The 16,344-nt window shown below is 38.4% G+C and overlaps 1 protein-coding gene across 1 annotated transcript in view; it reads left to right on the plus strand.

The window, feature by feature from the left end:
• The window catches only part of LOC148161758 (cytoplasmic dynein 2 heavy chain 1-like), a 103,081-nt gene extending 87,645 nt beyond the window's left edge, over positions 1-15,436 (plus strand). The window contains 8 exon segments of the mRNA XM_088020599.1: positions 1,096-1,180; positions 3,125-3,279; positions 4,650-4,787; positions 10,230-10,343; positions 10,871-11,031; positions 12,331-12,454; positions 13,250-13,371; positions 15,346-15,436. Of these exon segments, the coding sequence (XP_087876725.1) occupies positions 1,096-1,180; positions 3,125-3,279; positions 4,650-4,787; positions 10,230-10,343; positions 10,871-11,031; positions 12,331-12,454; positions 13,250-13,371; positions 15,346-15,436 (990 nt within the window).
• The last annotated feature ends 908 nt before the right edge of the window (positions 15,437-16,344 follow it).

A 16,344-nucleotide genomic window follows, 5' to 3' on the forward strand; every position in this document is an offset into this window, starting at 1 on the left:
TCAGCCAGCTTTATTGAGATACACAAACTGATAAATAAAAGTTGTCTATACTTAATGTGTACAGTGTGATGTTTGGACATATGTATATCTTGTGCGATGTTTACACAATCAAGCTAATTCACATAAGGGATAGACTATTTTAAAGAAAGCAAGTTTCCTAAGAAAAAAATTTCAGTTTATTTGAAAGGATAAATTTGAAATATTCTCCCAGAGGCTCCAGGGTTTTGGCAGAAATCAGTGAAGATGTTTGAGGGAAAAACAGTATTCTCTGGTCACGAACCATGGCACTTTCAAATTCTTCGTCAGTAAAGGGGTCTTTTGTGTGACATTTTGTTTAGTCTGGGAGATTCAGAAAGTGAGACTTTGACCCGCATACCTGGACACCTTGGGCTTCCTGTTGCAAAAATGTCCGTGTTCTGCTACTTTAATTTTCTTCCCAGGAAACTAAGAATATTTTACTTCTGTTTTTTTTTTTTTTTTTTTTTTTTTGTATATTTTAAATGAGTACTCTTATTAGATTATCATACTTTCCCTTATAATAATGATCTGTTTATGAAACTTGATCTTATTTGTGATAGTGGCAAAATCCTAGTGGTAGCTCAACAACAGTTTTTGAGATTATCAATTATAAAACTGTTAATTACCAATTGTGGAATTCTTTTCATTTACTTTTCGTTTCTTCTTATTCAGGAAACCTCAGAACCCTTACTATCCCTTTATGCCCTGATGCCAAATAAAGCTTTTCATTTTTCTTATTGTGTGATTTTCAGTGGCATTTGTGATTATTTTCTAATTCAATCCAAACTGTGATCTGTGATCTCCTTCATTTCATATGGTCTAATCATTTTTCAAGTGAGGTGTTGTCAGTAATTTGCAATCAATTAATGGTTGATGTGTGTCAAAAATCTTGTCTAGGAAATACTCTAGAATATTAGAATTCTAAAAATTCTGAAGATGGATATATTCATTATTTCTCTTACTCTGGTAAGAAATCTAGAAGAAAAGTGTTCTTTTTATTTTTAACCTTTGATATTGGATTTATTTAAACTTTTTGCTATTGAGTTGAGGTTTGAAGACATGCTCTTCCTGTTTTAGACACCTGAAATGTTATTCAGTGAAACAGATGGTGAAGAAAAATACAGTGACAAAAAAAGGAAAGAAGAAAAGAAAAAAAACTCAGGTAGTATTTTGATGAAATTGACTTTGTGAAATAATTGCCATTTTTTGGTGTCATAGATTCCTTAAAGATTCACAGTGATTATGAATTTGAATAATGACAAACTAGCACAAAGTCTTTTTTTTTTTTTTTAAAGATTTATTTGTTTGTTTGCGGGGGGAGGGGCAGAGGGAGAGGGAGAGAGAATCCCAAGCAGACTCTGCACTGAGTGTGGAGCCTGATGCGGGGCTCGATCCCAGGACCCTGAGATCATGACCTGAGCTGAGACCAAGAGTTGGGCGCTTTTAACTGACTGTGCCACGCAGGTGCCTCCTAACAAAGATTTCTTTGGATGAAAACTAAACTAAAGCTCTCTGTATTTATAAACTCATGTTTATGTCATTTTCTACAGGACCTAACTCATTATCTATTGTTTACATTTAAGAAGTTGAACAATTATATTCTTGACCCGGATGATCAGATGTTCTACTTACATTGTCTGGGGTCTTTGGCTAGAAGGCTAAGCTTCTCTATTAGTTTTCACTTTTCACTTAGCTACGTGACAGCATGCAACTCACACATGAAAAAGTTTTATGGTGTTCTTTGAGTGTGGACACAATATTTTCTTAATTATACTCTCATTATTTTTTCCAGTTCCAAATTAATTTTGAATGTGGTCTTTTTTTTTTTTTTTTTTTTAGTATCATAGCACATTCATTCATTTATTTATCTAACCATCTAGTCACCAAATAGTGGTTGAACTTGTTTTACCTTAGGTACTGGGCTGGATACTAGAGATGACTTAGGAGCTCCTACTGCACTAAAGAATAGCAAGAATTATGTTCTATATAAACATAAACTCTGATACAGTGAGATAAATGATGGTAGGAGTTGATGTGGAGAGCCTTTGAAAGTGAGACAGCTTTTACTAGCAGATGTTACAGCAAACGGACAGGGGCAGATGGGCAGTTTGGGGAAGAGTGGCTACATGCAAAAGGCTCCGAGAAATAAACCAGCTATTTTATTGGATCTGTGAACAGCCCAATGGCTGAGACATGGACATGTGAGCAGTAGAGTACTAGGTGAAGAGAAGGCAGGCGGCTTCAGTAATGACAAGCCTCCCGTGTCGTGCTAAGGAATTTGGATTCTGACTCGTGGGTGATCTGCGGTCATGGAGCGATTTTAGCAGAGACGTAACCAGGGTCTTGCTGTAGAAACAAAAGTGTCTGGGTCCATCCTTTTCCTCAATTACGGGCAACTAGGGGGGGTGTAAGAAGAAACTGAAGGCGATCAGAGCCCTGTGGAAGGCCACTGCAGTAAACCAAGAGGAAGGAATGGACTTGGGGGTACCAGGAGGCACTCTAAGGGGACCCCTTGGAGGAAGGAGGACGCAAGGACATTTCTCGGGGTTCTGGCTTAGAACAATGATGAGAAGTTGTCTTTACTAACCGAGGTAGAGAATATGGAAGAACATAGATTGAGGTGATGAGAGGAAGATAACACGTTTAGTAATGGATGTGTTCAATCCTGTGTGAACTGCCTCCTCATTTTTTGGCTTTTGAGGTCCTGTTTCACCCTGTGTCAAATGACAGTGGATCTGTGTTGCTTGGTTTGGTATCTCTTTTCCATTCAAGGAGCTTTTATTGTGTTTGCTTCTGGATTACAAGTTCTGTAGTTCCAACTAATTTATATGCTATGACAACCTGTAGATTTCTCTCTCTTGCAGCAGTAAAAGTGTTCAGAGCAAATATGTCACAGTGGACAGATAGAGACCACTGAAATTAAGTAATTCAAAGTCATAAGGAACATGGGAGCTGTGAATAGATGTACCTTTATGCAGAGATGATACCTCGTATTTCTAGTTCTGTAGGTGGAAATATTTAGCATGAAATAAATGTAGTTAAGATGATTTTCTCTAATTCACAATAGATCATGTATATATTAAATCATTTTGTTTTCTCTTTCTAGTTGATCCTGATTTTCTAAAATCATTTTTATTAATCCGTGAATCTTGTAAAGCATATGGTGCTACCCCAAGCCGATATATGACCTTTTTACGTGTGTATTCTGCCATCAGTAGCACCAAGAAAAACGAACTATTAAAAAGACAAAGTCATTTGCAGGTACAATATTGGTAATCTCCAATTATTTTACTTATCTCTGGGGTACAAGGATTATGTATATTACAAACCGTTGCCTGTGGCATGTATTTGGTGTAAATGAGTACTGTATTACATGCCTTAAAACAGTTTCACCTACCCGTATTGCTCATAGGTATACTAACGGTTTTGTAATTTTTATTTAGATTCAGTAATTGTGTTTTTTCTCTACTGGATGGTATTTATGTGCTTTTGATAGTTTATGGTGATCTTTAAAAGCTTCTTTAAAATCAAAGTGTTTTTAGAAATTCAGAAATGTCTATTATTAATTAAAACATAATATCTGAGATTAAGCTTTATAATAACCTTTAAAATTAAAATTATACCTTATAAAATATTACTTTTATCTATGTCAGTACATTCTGAACAGTTGTCTTTCTCCATTTCTGCAACTACAGAGCTTCAACTTAAATGTGGCATTAAAATGCCAGCCTTGGAAGTTGTCTGAGAGCATTTCCTCTCCAAAGTCGTAGTCTCATAAAGTAGGATCCGTCCTAATTGACAAAGTTATCTTTATCCCTCTTTCATTCAGAGCAAGCCACTAACTGTACATGCTTTGGGAAGGTCATTTTCTTGATTTAGTTCTCTGGGGTGCTTTGGGTAAATTATGCAGACTTGTTGACCTGCAACTTAATTGGGTGAGTTAGATAAAGAACCAGCATGATGCTGTCCTCTCTGTTGGGTGCTCGGTAAATATTGGTTATATTGCTTTTTGCCATTACTATCTCCCGAAATCTTCTCATTTGTTAGGTGACAAAAACCCAACTCATATTTTAGAAGAGGGGGAATATTTCTGTGTTCATTTCTTGGATTACTCACGGGTAGTGGGATGGGGTGCAGTAATGGCCAGCCCAGGGTCAGATGTCCACCCAAGAGTAGGCCTTGAGTCGTTTTACGTAGTCAGGGAGACTGAGAAGTGGAAAAGCTTTGCTGAGTTTTTCCTTGCTTTCTGTTTTCTTTCTCACAGAATTCAGTGGGTAAAAATCCTGGTCTTGAAGCTCCCAAGTATGTGTTGATCTCTTCGGCTTTACTGTGACAGTTTTAAAGTCTGTTTTTCTTTTATGTCTCTGTGGAGTCTTGTACCACACCTTAATGGGTATATGGTTGAATAAGTCATTATAATTAGCAGCAAGGAGCTACCCAAGTCCACTTGCAAGCGTTTGATGTGTACACAGTTAGGTTTTTCCTTGATTCTTTCTTTCTTGAAGATTTCCTTGATTCTTTCTTAAAGATACCCCATTGTATATATATCCCACATCTTCTTTATCCATTCATCAGGATAAAGAGTATAAAATTCCTTTTTTTTTAAATGTTAGTTAATTTTATTGGTACAGGCTGGTGTGTCTAAACTGAATGAAGCTAAAGCTCTTGTGGACGAGCTGAACAGAAAAGCTGGAGAACAAAGTGTGTTACTTAAAACTAAGCAAGACAAAGCAGATGCTGCTCTCCAAGAGATCACAGTGTCAATGCAGGTAATGTTTCGAGGGAGCATGAAAATGCAGACCGTAGGGAGACCACATCTGCCTGATTATTACTGTGAAAACTTAGATTTTTACTTATGTGGATTTGAAAAATATTGCTTGTCTGTGCTGAGTCAGGCTGATGGTATTAAGTACTAGAGCTTTTGTGGAAAAGCATAGTATTTTCCCATGTTATTTTAAAATCATAGCTATATTCTTCTCAGTTCACCATATACTAATATATCTAAACCCTGTAAATATATAACATTTTACGTTGGTATAGATTTGTAAGCGATTTTATTTGTTTACCCTCTGCTAGTTAAGTTGATATTTCCTTTTATTTTTTAAAAAATTATCTCCTTCTGGCTTCAAGGTTTTTTTTCTCCTGCCTTAATAAAGGCAGAATATTAATTCTCAAGATTTACAAAATAAGTCTTTATTCATTTTACTTATACTTTCATGATATTTTAATATTTTGATTCTGTCCACTTTTTGCCATTGCCTTCTTGCCTTTGTCAAACCTTTCAGAGGAGACGTCTTTGACGTTCTTGTCCGCGCAGGCGCTGTGTCCGTGTGCCCTCCCAGGCTGCTCTGTGCTGACCCCCGCCACATCCATCTCCCTCGTCCTTCAGCCCTACTCTCTCATTTGAGCTTCAGACCCAAATCCCCAATAATCTGCTAGACATGCCTTCTGAGAAGTCTCTCAGCTTTATGGCTGGGTCATATTCCAGGGTGTATGTGTATTCTATCCCACATCTTCTTTATCAGTGCGCACTTGGGCTTCTTCCATAATTTGGCGATTGTAGATAATGCTGCTGTACACATTGGGGTGCATGTGCCCCTTCGAATTAGTGTTTTTATATCCTTTGGGTTAAATACCCAGTAGTGCGATTGCTGGGTCATGTGGTAGCTCTATTTTCAATGTGGTTCTCAACCACATTCTAATCATAGTCTAATCTGTCGATGGACATCTGGGCTCTTTCCACAGTTTGGCTATTGTGGACATTGCTGCTATAAGCATCAGGGTGCACGGACCCCTTCGGATCCCTACATTTGTGTCTTTGGGGTAAATACCCAGTAGTTCAATTGCTGGATCCTAGGGTAGCTCTATTTTCAACTGTTTGAGGAACCTCCATACTGTTTTCCAGAGTGGCTGCACCAGGTTGCATTCCCACCAACAGTGTAGGAGGGTTCCCGTTTCTCCACATCCCCGCCAACATCTGTTGTTTCTTGCGTTGTTGACAGTATAGCTAATTGTTCAAGACAGAACTTATAAATTATATTAGACATATGTTCTCTCAGTCCCTACCTTTCATGAATCACTAAGTTCTGTAAGTTTACCTTCTTGATTAAATCTCATATGTTTCTCCATCTTCATGTTGGTGACTATTAACCTTACTGCAAGTCTAATGCCTCTTTTAATTAAAATTAACTTCAAAATTTAATAGACTAATGTATAAATCTCAATAAAAGGAACTGGCACAAAAACTCATAAAATAATAAGGTTGGACGAATTATGATTTAAAGACTTACTATTGAGGGGCGCCTGGGTGGCTCATTTGGTTGAGCATCTGCCTTCGGCTCAGGTCATGATCTCAGGGTCCTTGGATCGAGCCCCGCATCCGGCTCCCTGCTCAGTGGGGAGTCTGCTTCTTCCTCTCCCTCTGCCTGTCGCTCCCCCTGCTCATGCTCTCTCTCTTGCTTGCTCTCTAACTAAATAAAGAAAATACTAAAAAAAAAAAAAAAAAAGACTTACTATTGAGCTATAGTGATCAAGGCAGTGTGGTACTGGTGTAGTGATAATCAAACAGATCATTGGAACATTATGAAGTTCAGAAATAAACTAACACGTGCATAGTTAATTGGTTTTATACAAAATGCCAATTAAATGGGGAAAGGATGGTCTTTTTAAAAAATGGTATTTAAATATCCATGTAGAGAAAAATAAACAAGACCTCTACCTTAAACTTGTACAAAAATTAACTGAATATGGGTCATAGATCTAAACGTACAGCATAAAATTATAAAACTTTGGAAGAAAACAGGAGAAAATGTTAATGATGTTGGGTGAGATAAAGATTTTTTTAGATGTGATACCAAAATAGAAAAAGAAGAAAAATTGATGAAATTGGACCCTATCGAAATTAAAAACTTTTCCTCTGTGAAATACGTTCTGAAGAAAATTAAAGAGCAAATCACAGACTGGGAGAAATTATTTACAGAACATAAATCTGCTAAATGACTTGTATCCAGAATATACAGAAACCATTAGAACACAATAATAAAACAAAAAGTCTAATTTAAAAATGAGGAAAAAATCTGAAGGTGCCCTGCATGGTAGAAGACATAGGAAGGGCCAGTAAATGCACAGAGAGATGCTCAGCATGATTAGTCATCAAGAAATGTAATCCCCTTGTTTCCAGACATTTTCTTCCAACTTCTGTTGTCGTGACCGAAACACTCCCAAGTTCTGTTAAGTCTGATCCTTTGCAGGTGATCTTTTTCTTTTTTCCTCTCTTGAGACTTTGTGGAAGTCATTGTTCTGAAGGTGACACCATCTGCCTTGGCTTTAGGTCTCCTTTCGTTCCCTGTGTTGGACACCGTGTGGACTCTGCCCCAGGACACTTCTCTCCGCGGTCCCGGGAAGTGTCCTTACGGCGTGTGGCCGTACTCCCCTCCCTCCATGTCTCCGTCTTCCCTTCCTGGGATGCTTGTTACTTGGACTGTGGGCTTCCCCGACTGCTTCCCTAATTCTCTTAGGTTTTCTCACCTTTTTCCTTCTCTTTTTGCTCTACTTCCTTTAAAAATTCTTCATTTTCTAATTCGCCTCTTGAGCTTTTCATTCCTGCTCTGATGTTATCTCTCAGGAGATTCTTTAGCCTGTAAATCCTTCCTTTTGGCAGCGTCCCCATTTTTTATTTTTTTTTATTTTTTTTTATTTTTTAAATTTTATTTATTTATTTGTCAGAGAGAGAGAGAAAGCACAAGCAGGGGGAGCAGCAGACAGAGGGAGAAGCAGGCTTCCCACCGAGCAGGGAGCCCGATGCGGGGCTCAATCCCAGGACCCTGGGATCATGACCTGCGCCAAAGGCAGACGCTTAACCCACTGAGCCACCCAGGCGCCCGCCCCCGCCTTTTTTAAAGATTTTATTTATTTATTAGAGAGAGAGAGATAGCAAGGGCAGGAACACAAGCAGGGGAAGTGGGAGAGGGAGAAGCAGGCTTCCTGCCGAGCAGGGAGCCCGATGTGGGGCTCGATCTCAGGACCCTGGGATCAAGACCTGCGCCAAAGGCAGACGCTTAACCCACTGAGCCACCCAGGCGCCCCTGCAGCATCCCTTTTTATTGGTCTCTTTCACTGTTGCCTCATCTCCACTTAGCCCTCGGAGGGTACTTTATGAAATCTTCTGTTTCCCACTATATTTTCTTATGTACTTTTTCATACTTGGTTGTTTTATTCTTATTCACAAAAGAAGCTTTCTTTGTGAGTTTGGTCATCTTCATTGGAAATCTGAGTGTGGGTAGGGTTCTTAAGGACTGTGAGCTTCACAGGAGGATTATCTAGACTGACTCGAATGACATAATCAAGATTTCCCTTGATACGCCAAAATAATTCCATTGGCATTTGGGAAACTTTCAAAAGCAATAACATTTCCAGATATATGATGGTTATGTACACGTTCAGTGTTTCCAGGATAATTTTATTGAGTACCTGACCTGGTAAGTAATGTAATAGAAAATCAAATGTAATTTTCATACTATAAAACTTTAGCATCACTTTTTCCTCAAGGTATTTTGGAAACAAATTACTATAAAGATTTATGTAAAGCAGACAGCCATTGTTATTATTAAAAAATACCTGTCACCTCCTTACCTTTGAAGAGTAATTTGAAATATGAAACAAGTGAAGGCCGTGTGAAGGATAATGCTGTTGATGAAAGGAGACCGTTGAGCAGTATGTGTGCCCGTGTGCCATCAGGCCGGCGAGCTGCAGTCAGACTCGGACAGCTTGTGCTGTCCTGTGGTCGGCCCTCTGCAGAAGGGTTTTCTACAATGGTAGCTAGTTGTCTTGCCTATCTGAGACACAGAAGAGTCGCTGTGTATCTTGTACGCTAATAATTTTGCTTGACTATAAATAGCAGACGTTTCTGTTCATAATTTTATAACAAAGTAGAGTCTGGAGAGACAGCTAAATATCAAATTGTGTAAACTTGCAAAGCTTGCAGCTCCAGGTCTGTGACTTGAGAAAAGTACAGATTAAATACTGTAAAATCCTGGAGTAGGGCTCACTTCCAGGTGGCAGAACAACACACGTGCTGGGCCTTGGAGGGTGTTTGTGTGTGTGATGGAGCACGTGAGTTCCCTTCTGAGAAGCACACAGTTCCAGTTGCACTGACGTGTGAGGGAGCTCAGGGTGAGACTGCGGAGGAGTTGGCCGGTGCCTGAGTCTCAGCTTCGGCTCCAGATTGGAGCCACCTGGCGCGTCTTTAGATCTTTCTGCACCCTGCCTGCACCCAGATGAAGTATTTCGATATACTTGGCAACAGAACACCAGGTATTAGTTCTTAAGCTCCCTGAGTGACTAGAATGTGGTTGAGAACCACTGATGTAAGGACTCTTGAAAGATTTCTTGACAAATTTTCTCCTTCCATATGTGGGATCCTTGATACTTGCATGCATGAACAGAGAGTTCACGTGTTATTAGTAAATAATTTACTGTTCTTTGAATCTGTACTGATTTTTGTTTATATATTTACCATCATATTGTTGTATCATGATTTCAATTTTTGTCTAAAATAAAGTGTAGAAACACAAACTTCTAATACACTGTAGTCTCTAAGAGTTGTTAGTCTTTACTGTTAGAATTATAGGAGACTTTAGTTTGTTCATTTATGAGATGAGCATAGTAGTTCCAACCTCTCTGAATTATTTATTCCAAGTGTTAAATGTATATTATGATGATTTTCTAAGTTTTGCAATTCTGAGTTGCTTGGTTTTTATATAATAAGCATTTATTGCTTTGCTATTTGGAAACATTAAAACAAATAAAGCATAGAAACTTCCTGATAGTAAATACGTAGTAAATTATAACATTCATTTCCCAGGCATCTTAGAAACTTTCATGTCAATTAACATTAGGAAAACATTTAATAGAAAATGTTATTTTAGGGTGCCCGGGTGGCTCAGATGGTTAAGCGTCTGCCTTCAGCTCAGGTCATGATCCCAGGGTCCTGGGATTGAGTCCCACATCGGGCTCCCTGCTCCTTGGGAGCCTGCTTCTCCCTCTGCTTCTCTCTCTCTCTCTCCTCCTCTGTCTCTCATGAATAAATAAATAAAATCTTAAAAAAAAAAAAAGAAAATGTTATTTTAAAATAATTTATATTTTTGATATCATGCTTTAAAATATCGAGTGCATGAAAATTAATTGGAATATCATTTAAAATATTCCTCTAGGATGCTAGTGAGCAAAAGACAGAACTTGAAAGACTGAAGCACAAAATAGCAGAAGAAGTTGTTAAAATTGAAGAAAGAAAAAACAAAATTGACAATGAATTAAAGGAAGTGCAGGTAGGCTACAGTGGATGCGTTGTCTGACTACTGACTGTGTCTGGGAGTTCTAGGAGTATTAGCAAGCGTGGCTTCCAACACCATGGTCTTTATGGAAGAGATGCAGGAAGGAAGGTCGGCCGGGGGAAGGAAGGTCATCAGAAACCATCTGCGTTTCCCGTGAGCCGTGTTGTTTGAGTGTCGAGGAGAAAAATGTGTTGTAGGGAAATTAAGTCAAACTCTTAGGCTCTTTTTTTGGCCCCTCACTAGGTTATTAGCCAGCTAGTCATAGAATATAAGGAGCCTCTTGAAAATGGCAAATTGTCTCAAAACAAATGGGATTTTTTCTAAATTAGACTCCTGTAGTTATGGTGGTAAGAATTTGAAGATTTTGTATTTTGTGTGTTTCAAAGCATTTTGATATTTGAAGAGAAAGGATTTTAATAACGAGTTATTTTTAATGAAATGACAAATATTCAATAACTTCTAGAGTTATTGATTTTTACATATATATTTTTTGAAAGTAAAAATGCTCTTTGTCCTTTTAGCCTCTAGTCAATGAAGCTAAACTAGCAGTTGGAAACATTAAGCCAGAATCTCTTTCAGAAATTCGCTCACTGCGTATGCCACCTGATATCATCAGAGATATTCTTGAGGGCGTTTTAAGGTTGATGGGTATCTTTGATACATCTTGGGTGAGCATGAAAAGGTACGTTTTTTAATTTGTGAAAAATGTTATTATTTCACCAGTGAAGTACACATTGATTGATTGATTCATTTATTTAGATTTTATTTTTAAGTAATCTCTACAACCAGCATGGGGCTTGAACCCACAACCCCACGATCAAGAGTCCCATGCTGTACTGACTGAGCCAACCAGGCGCGCCTCTTTCATATTTTTAAATACTTCTTACATTGTTTCTCAAACTGTGCTTCATTAATTACCTAGTTACACATTTTGCTGTAATATTTCAAGATACTCTGTATGGGGGCGCCTGGGTGGCTCAGTCGGTTAAGCGTCTGCCTTCGGCTCAGGTCATGATCCCAGGGTCCTGGGCTCGAGCCCCGCATCGGGCTCCCTGCTCTGCGGGAAGCCTGCTTCTCCCTCTCGCACTCCCCCTAGCTTGTGTTCCCTCTCTCGCTGTCTCTCTCTCTCTCTTTGTCAAATAAATAAATAAAATCTTTAAAAAAAAAGATACTCTGTGTGATCCTATACCAAGATCTATATTTTCCTTTCTCCATAATATGTGATATAAGTATCCACAGAGAGAAAAAAAGAATGCCTAAAATCTTGAAGAACATCTCAATAAATGCCATCATTTATTTGGCCCACCCACAGTACAGAGCATTGTGTTTCCTGTGATTTACTGATGAAGAAAATAGTGTCGGTCTTCTCAGAGTCTTGCACTCTTGGCGGAGTCAGACAAGGGCCGGAGGAGCGAGGGCAGGAGCCCCATAAATAATACAAGATGCACACTGGAAGAGAAAAGGCTGGGCGTTAATGAAACACGCAGCTGCGTGGCTTCGGCTTTCACGTTCTGGTGACTGTGTTGTGGTTTGTGCCCACACTCAGATCCACACTGGGACTGGGGGTCATGGTGGAGTCCTTTCATATCCAGAGGTGGGAAGGGAGGTGCAGGTCGAGGAACACTTGGAAGTCCCTTTCTTAGAACAGAGTCAGGAAATTTTCTGACCTATCCTAGAACAGACAAGCACAGAGCAGTTCACGGAAAGGGATGTAGGTAGAATCCGAGGACTGTGATCCCTGCCCTTCACCGCTGCACATTATTGACAGGAGGCGAGGAACCGTGGGGCTTCTCTGTGGAGTTCTCCCTTGTGGTCTTTACAAAGTGACTGGCAGCACATGAGAAGCTGGGATACTTCAGGACCCTATGTTTCGTTAACTAGTGGATGAAAAGTACTGCATACAGCATTTTGTTAAATCGATGTTATTGTCAGAAGTGGCAAATTTTATTTACCCTTATTTGAAGTAATGTTTTAATTTTAGTTTCCTTGCAAAAAGAGGCGTAAGAGAAGACATAGCAACTTTTGATGCACGAAATATTCCCAAGGAAATAAGAGAGAGCGTTGAAGAACTTCTTTATAAAAATAAGGGATCTTTTGATTCAAAGGTAATTTTTAACAGCTATGCCATTGATCCCCTTCCTATGGTCTGTAATATTCTGCTTGTTAAAATGTGATGGCTTTTCATTGTCGATTATTTACACTGCCTAAAAACTAAAAGTAAAAGATAAGAGTGAGCCGTAGGGCTTGTGTGTCAGAAGCCTTGAGCGGCAGACAGGTGGGCGGGAATCCAGGCTGGGTCTGGAGAGCACAGTGTCATACGTGCAACATGTTTGCATCTTACTATCAGTCTGGCATTTCTGAACTTCCAGCCTGCCTGGTCTGCTTTTCTTCCTTCCTGTATATCTGTCATATAACAACAGAAACCTGCCTTAGGATACTTGTATCTTATTTCAGTGAACAGTTTAAATTCCATGATGCTGGTATTTTTTTTTAGATCTCTTATACAAAATGTTATGTGCATCATCTCTGATGTTGGTAACATGGTTTCAGGGTTGCTTTTATCCAATAAGGATGTGTCCCATGGACAGAAGAGAAGAACTGATGCCTGAACATCATTGTGGACAGACATATTCATTATAAATGTAGCTGATGGAGTGCTTATGTCAATTAAATATAATTTTATTAAAGATTTATGTGGCTCAAAAACATTTATTTGGAAGCAAAAGTTCAGGGTTATTTTAATGAAAATAACAATTCATGTTTTTGTTATTTAACTATCAACCAAAAACTTCATTTGAGGGGATAAATTATTAAATGCTTAAGCAATATAGACTAGGATTACCTTTGCTTTTATTTGAAATGAAGTTAGGGTGCTGGCTAACTTGTGATGGATTTTTCAGAATGCGAAGCGAGCCAGGACCGCGGCCGCCCCTCTGGCTGCGTGGGTTAGAGCAAACGTCCAGTACTCCCACGTCCTGGAGCGCCTTCAGCCTCTGGAAACTGAGCAGGCAGGATTAGAATCGTGAGTTCCGGGATATCGAATATAAAGAAGTCTAACCTTTGTTTATTTGCATCAATTTAATGACTCAGTTATTGGGGTTTATTTTTGTTATATTTCTTGTTTATACCTAAAAAGGCAGCTGACAGCATTAAAACATATAACATGAGTCAGTTAAATAAAATTAAACAGATCAAAAGAAAACACAATTAAAAGAAGTTGGAGAGCAGAACCAACTCATTTTTTCCCCCTACCATTATTATGTTGTTGGAAGGATAAATTGGTAGAAGTTCTTTTATAAGGGGTTAAGTTTTGTGAATGAGTAATATTAAGGTACAAAAAGTAGGTTTTGGAAAGTTAGGGCTTTTAAATTTGTTTTCTCCTTCTAAGTTCTAGGAAATGTGTTGTATATTTTATAACACATGGTCTGGGCAGGAAGGTGGACAATTTAACATTTACTTTTAATTGGTGGTTGTTCATAACTGGGCATTGGTTCTATGCGCAGAACGAGAAGCATGTTATGTTCTCGACTGATCTCTGTGTGACCTCATCTCTTCTTACCCTGGACAAGGAGACTGTTAGCTGCCCAGACTTCTTTTTCTCAATATACTTATGTGAAATTTTTGTGTTAATTTGCCACATATTTTTGTGTAATGAATAATGTTAAATATTTATATTATTTTGAGTATATAAGTATTTTCCACAGCTGAGACATACTGTATCTTATGGGTATACTTCCTTTCTTGTACATCTTTTTGTTTTTTCTTAATATCAATAATTTCCTCATTTTTAAAATCGATTATTTTTTTTCTGTTGACATACCACGCATTTATGCACAGCCTTAGAACAGACCCTAACCCACGTTCAGAGTCTGTGTATTTATGTATGTTCTTTCTTACTGTTACCCCTTCTGGAGCCTTCCGTCCTGTGCTCACGTGAGTCTGTCTGCCCCAGGCTGCTGCTGACAGCTGTCCTCTTCGGACTCTCCTCACCATGGTTCCAGAGACCGTCTTCATCTCTTTCTCTTTTGTTTCGGGCCCTTCTCTTTCTTAGTTTAGTCCTTCATTTTTCTAGAACACATCCTGCACATTAGAAAGGGTATATAGGATGAAAAATGTTCTGACATCTTGCCCGTCTAAAATTACCTGTATTATGCTGTTATATCCAGTCAATAATTGGCCTGGGTGTACAACACTAGGCGAGAAGTAGTTTAATCTCAGAATTTTTAAGGCTTTATTCTACTGCAGTAGTTCTCGAAGTGGGATCCCCAGGCTGGCAACATTAGCATCCCCTGGGAACTTGGGAAGAGCCCCCATTTTTGAGCTCTGTCCATGCTTTCTGAGTCAGAGATGCTGGGAGTGCCGGGGTGCGAGGCCTTGCAGTCTGTGTTTTGACAAATCCTTTAGTCAGTTTGTGCAAAGACAGATTCGCAGCAGTGGGAACCGGTCATTTGACGGCAGTCTCTCGGATGTTGTGGGTAATTTTGTGGGGAGGAGGTAAGTCTAGTCTTCTCTAGAAGAATCTTCCTACTTTCTGCCTAGGCTATGGGTGGGGGGGCTGACGGTTCTGAGCTTGACCTTCAGGATGTGTTAAGAGGATAGTCCATTCTCAGCATGGGAGGGAATCTGAGGTTGATGGATTGATTATATCAACTATTGGAAAACTTTCTGTATTCAGCTGTGTTATCTTCAGAGGACCTGTTGTCCTCAGTTCCTGAGCATTTGGAATTCTTTGGCTTTTCTTCCTGCAGCCCCTCAACTTTTGGCTTTTTGCATTCCATTATGTCACTTACCACCTTTCAAAATTTTATTAAAGTTACTCCAGTGCAGCCCTTTTCTCTTTCATTCTCTTTATCTTTGTGCATGAATATCTTTTTTTTTTTTTTTTTAATTCCCTTGGTTTCATTTGGTAGGGCTTTAGAAGGGATAGAAAGGGTTGTTTCTGCTATTGTTGATATATAAAATAGAAAAACTTTTATAAAATGGAATTATATTGTAGAAATTTGAAGAAAACTGAAGACAGAAAAAGGAAACTAGAGGAGCTTCTAAATTCTGTTGGCCAGAAAGTATCAGAACTCAAAGAGAAGTAAGTTAACTTTAAAATGTATTTTGAAAAAAAATATATTTTGGATATTTGAAAACTAATGTTTCAGTTTTGAAAATCTTATAATCGTTATTTTCACTTCCTTCAGTGATTTATCACTCTAAAATAGGGAAACATAAGAAATAATATAGAAGGTATTCCTTTTTTTAAATAGTGATTTTGGTAGGAACAAACACAGTTGAAGTCTCCCTTGTGGAGCTGTCCCTGTGTCTATTCCTGAGCACTGGGGACTTGAGCAAGAGGGAGAGAATGTAGTAGGTTCATGCCCAGAGTCCTTACATTTGGCGTCTGCATTTCCGTGTTATCCAGACTTACTTCACGTGACGTGTTCTGTAATCTGCCTGAGGCACAGGATCACATTAGAAACTATTGTGTCCTTTTAATTTTGTACCTTGAATGTTTAAAAACGTATTCCTTTATGCAATATCATACTTAAATTTCAGGACCATTTATGAATATTATTAATCATAAAACCATTCCTTAACCTCTGGCTTCATGTGATTGCTGTAGAGTATAGGGTGGAAAATATTGGTGTGGGAATCATAGCAAATGTGGGACTGTTTCCCTTTAAAAATTGTGAAAATTGGAAAGCTGGAGCATATGTGATTAAATACTGTATTATGTTATCATTTGCTTTTAGTTTTGTAAGACTCAAACTTTTCTAAATACATACCTTTTTTCAAGTGGTGTGTTCCATTTTCCATCATTTTTTTTATGGAAGAAATATAAATTACTGTACCAAGAAATAAATTCATCAGACTGAAAACTATTATTTTTTTCTCCATACAGGAAATAATGATCTTGTTTATACTTATATATGTTTACTTACAGAGAAAAAAATGAAAAAGAAGCCTCAAACCCATAAATCCAGTCATTTCAATATTTCTGAATTTT

The sequence above is a fragment of the Eumetopias jubatus genome, unplaced genomic scaffold (assembly GCF_037043125.1).
Source record: "Eumetopias jubatus isolate StellerSeaLion01/CBP00866 unplaced genomic scaffold, mEumJub1_p1.0 scaffold_75, whole genome shotgun sequence".
NCBI classification, from domain to species: Eukaryota; Metazoa; Chordata; class Mammalia; order Carnivora; family Otariidae; genus Eumetopias; species Eumetopias jubatus.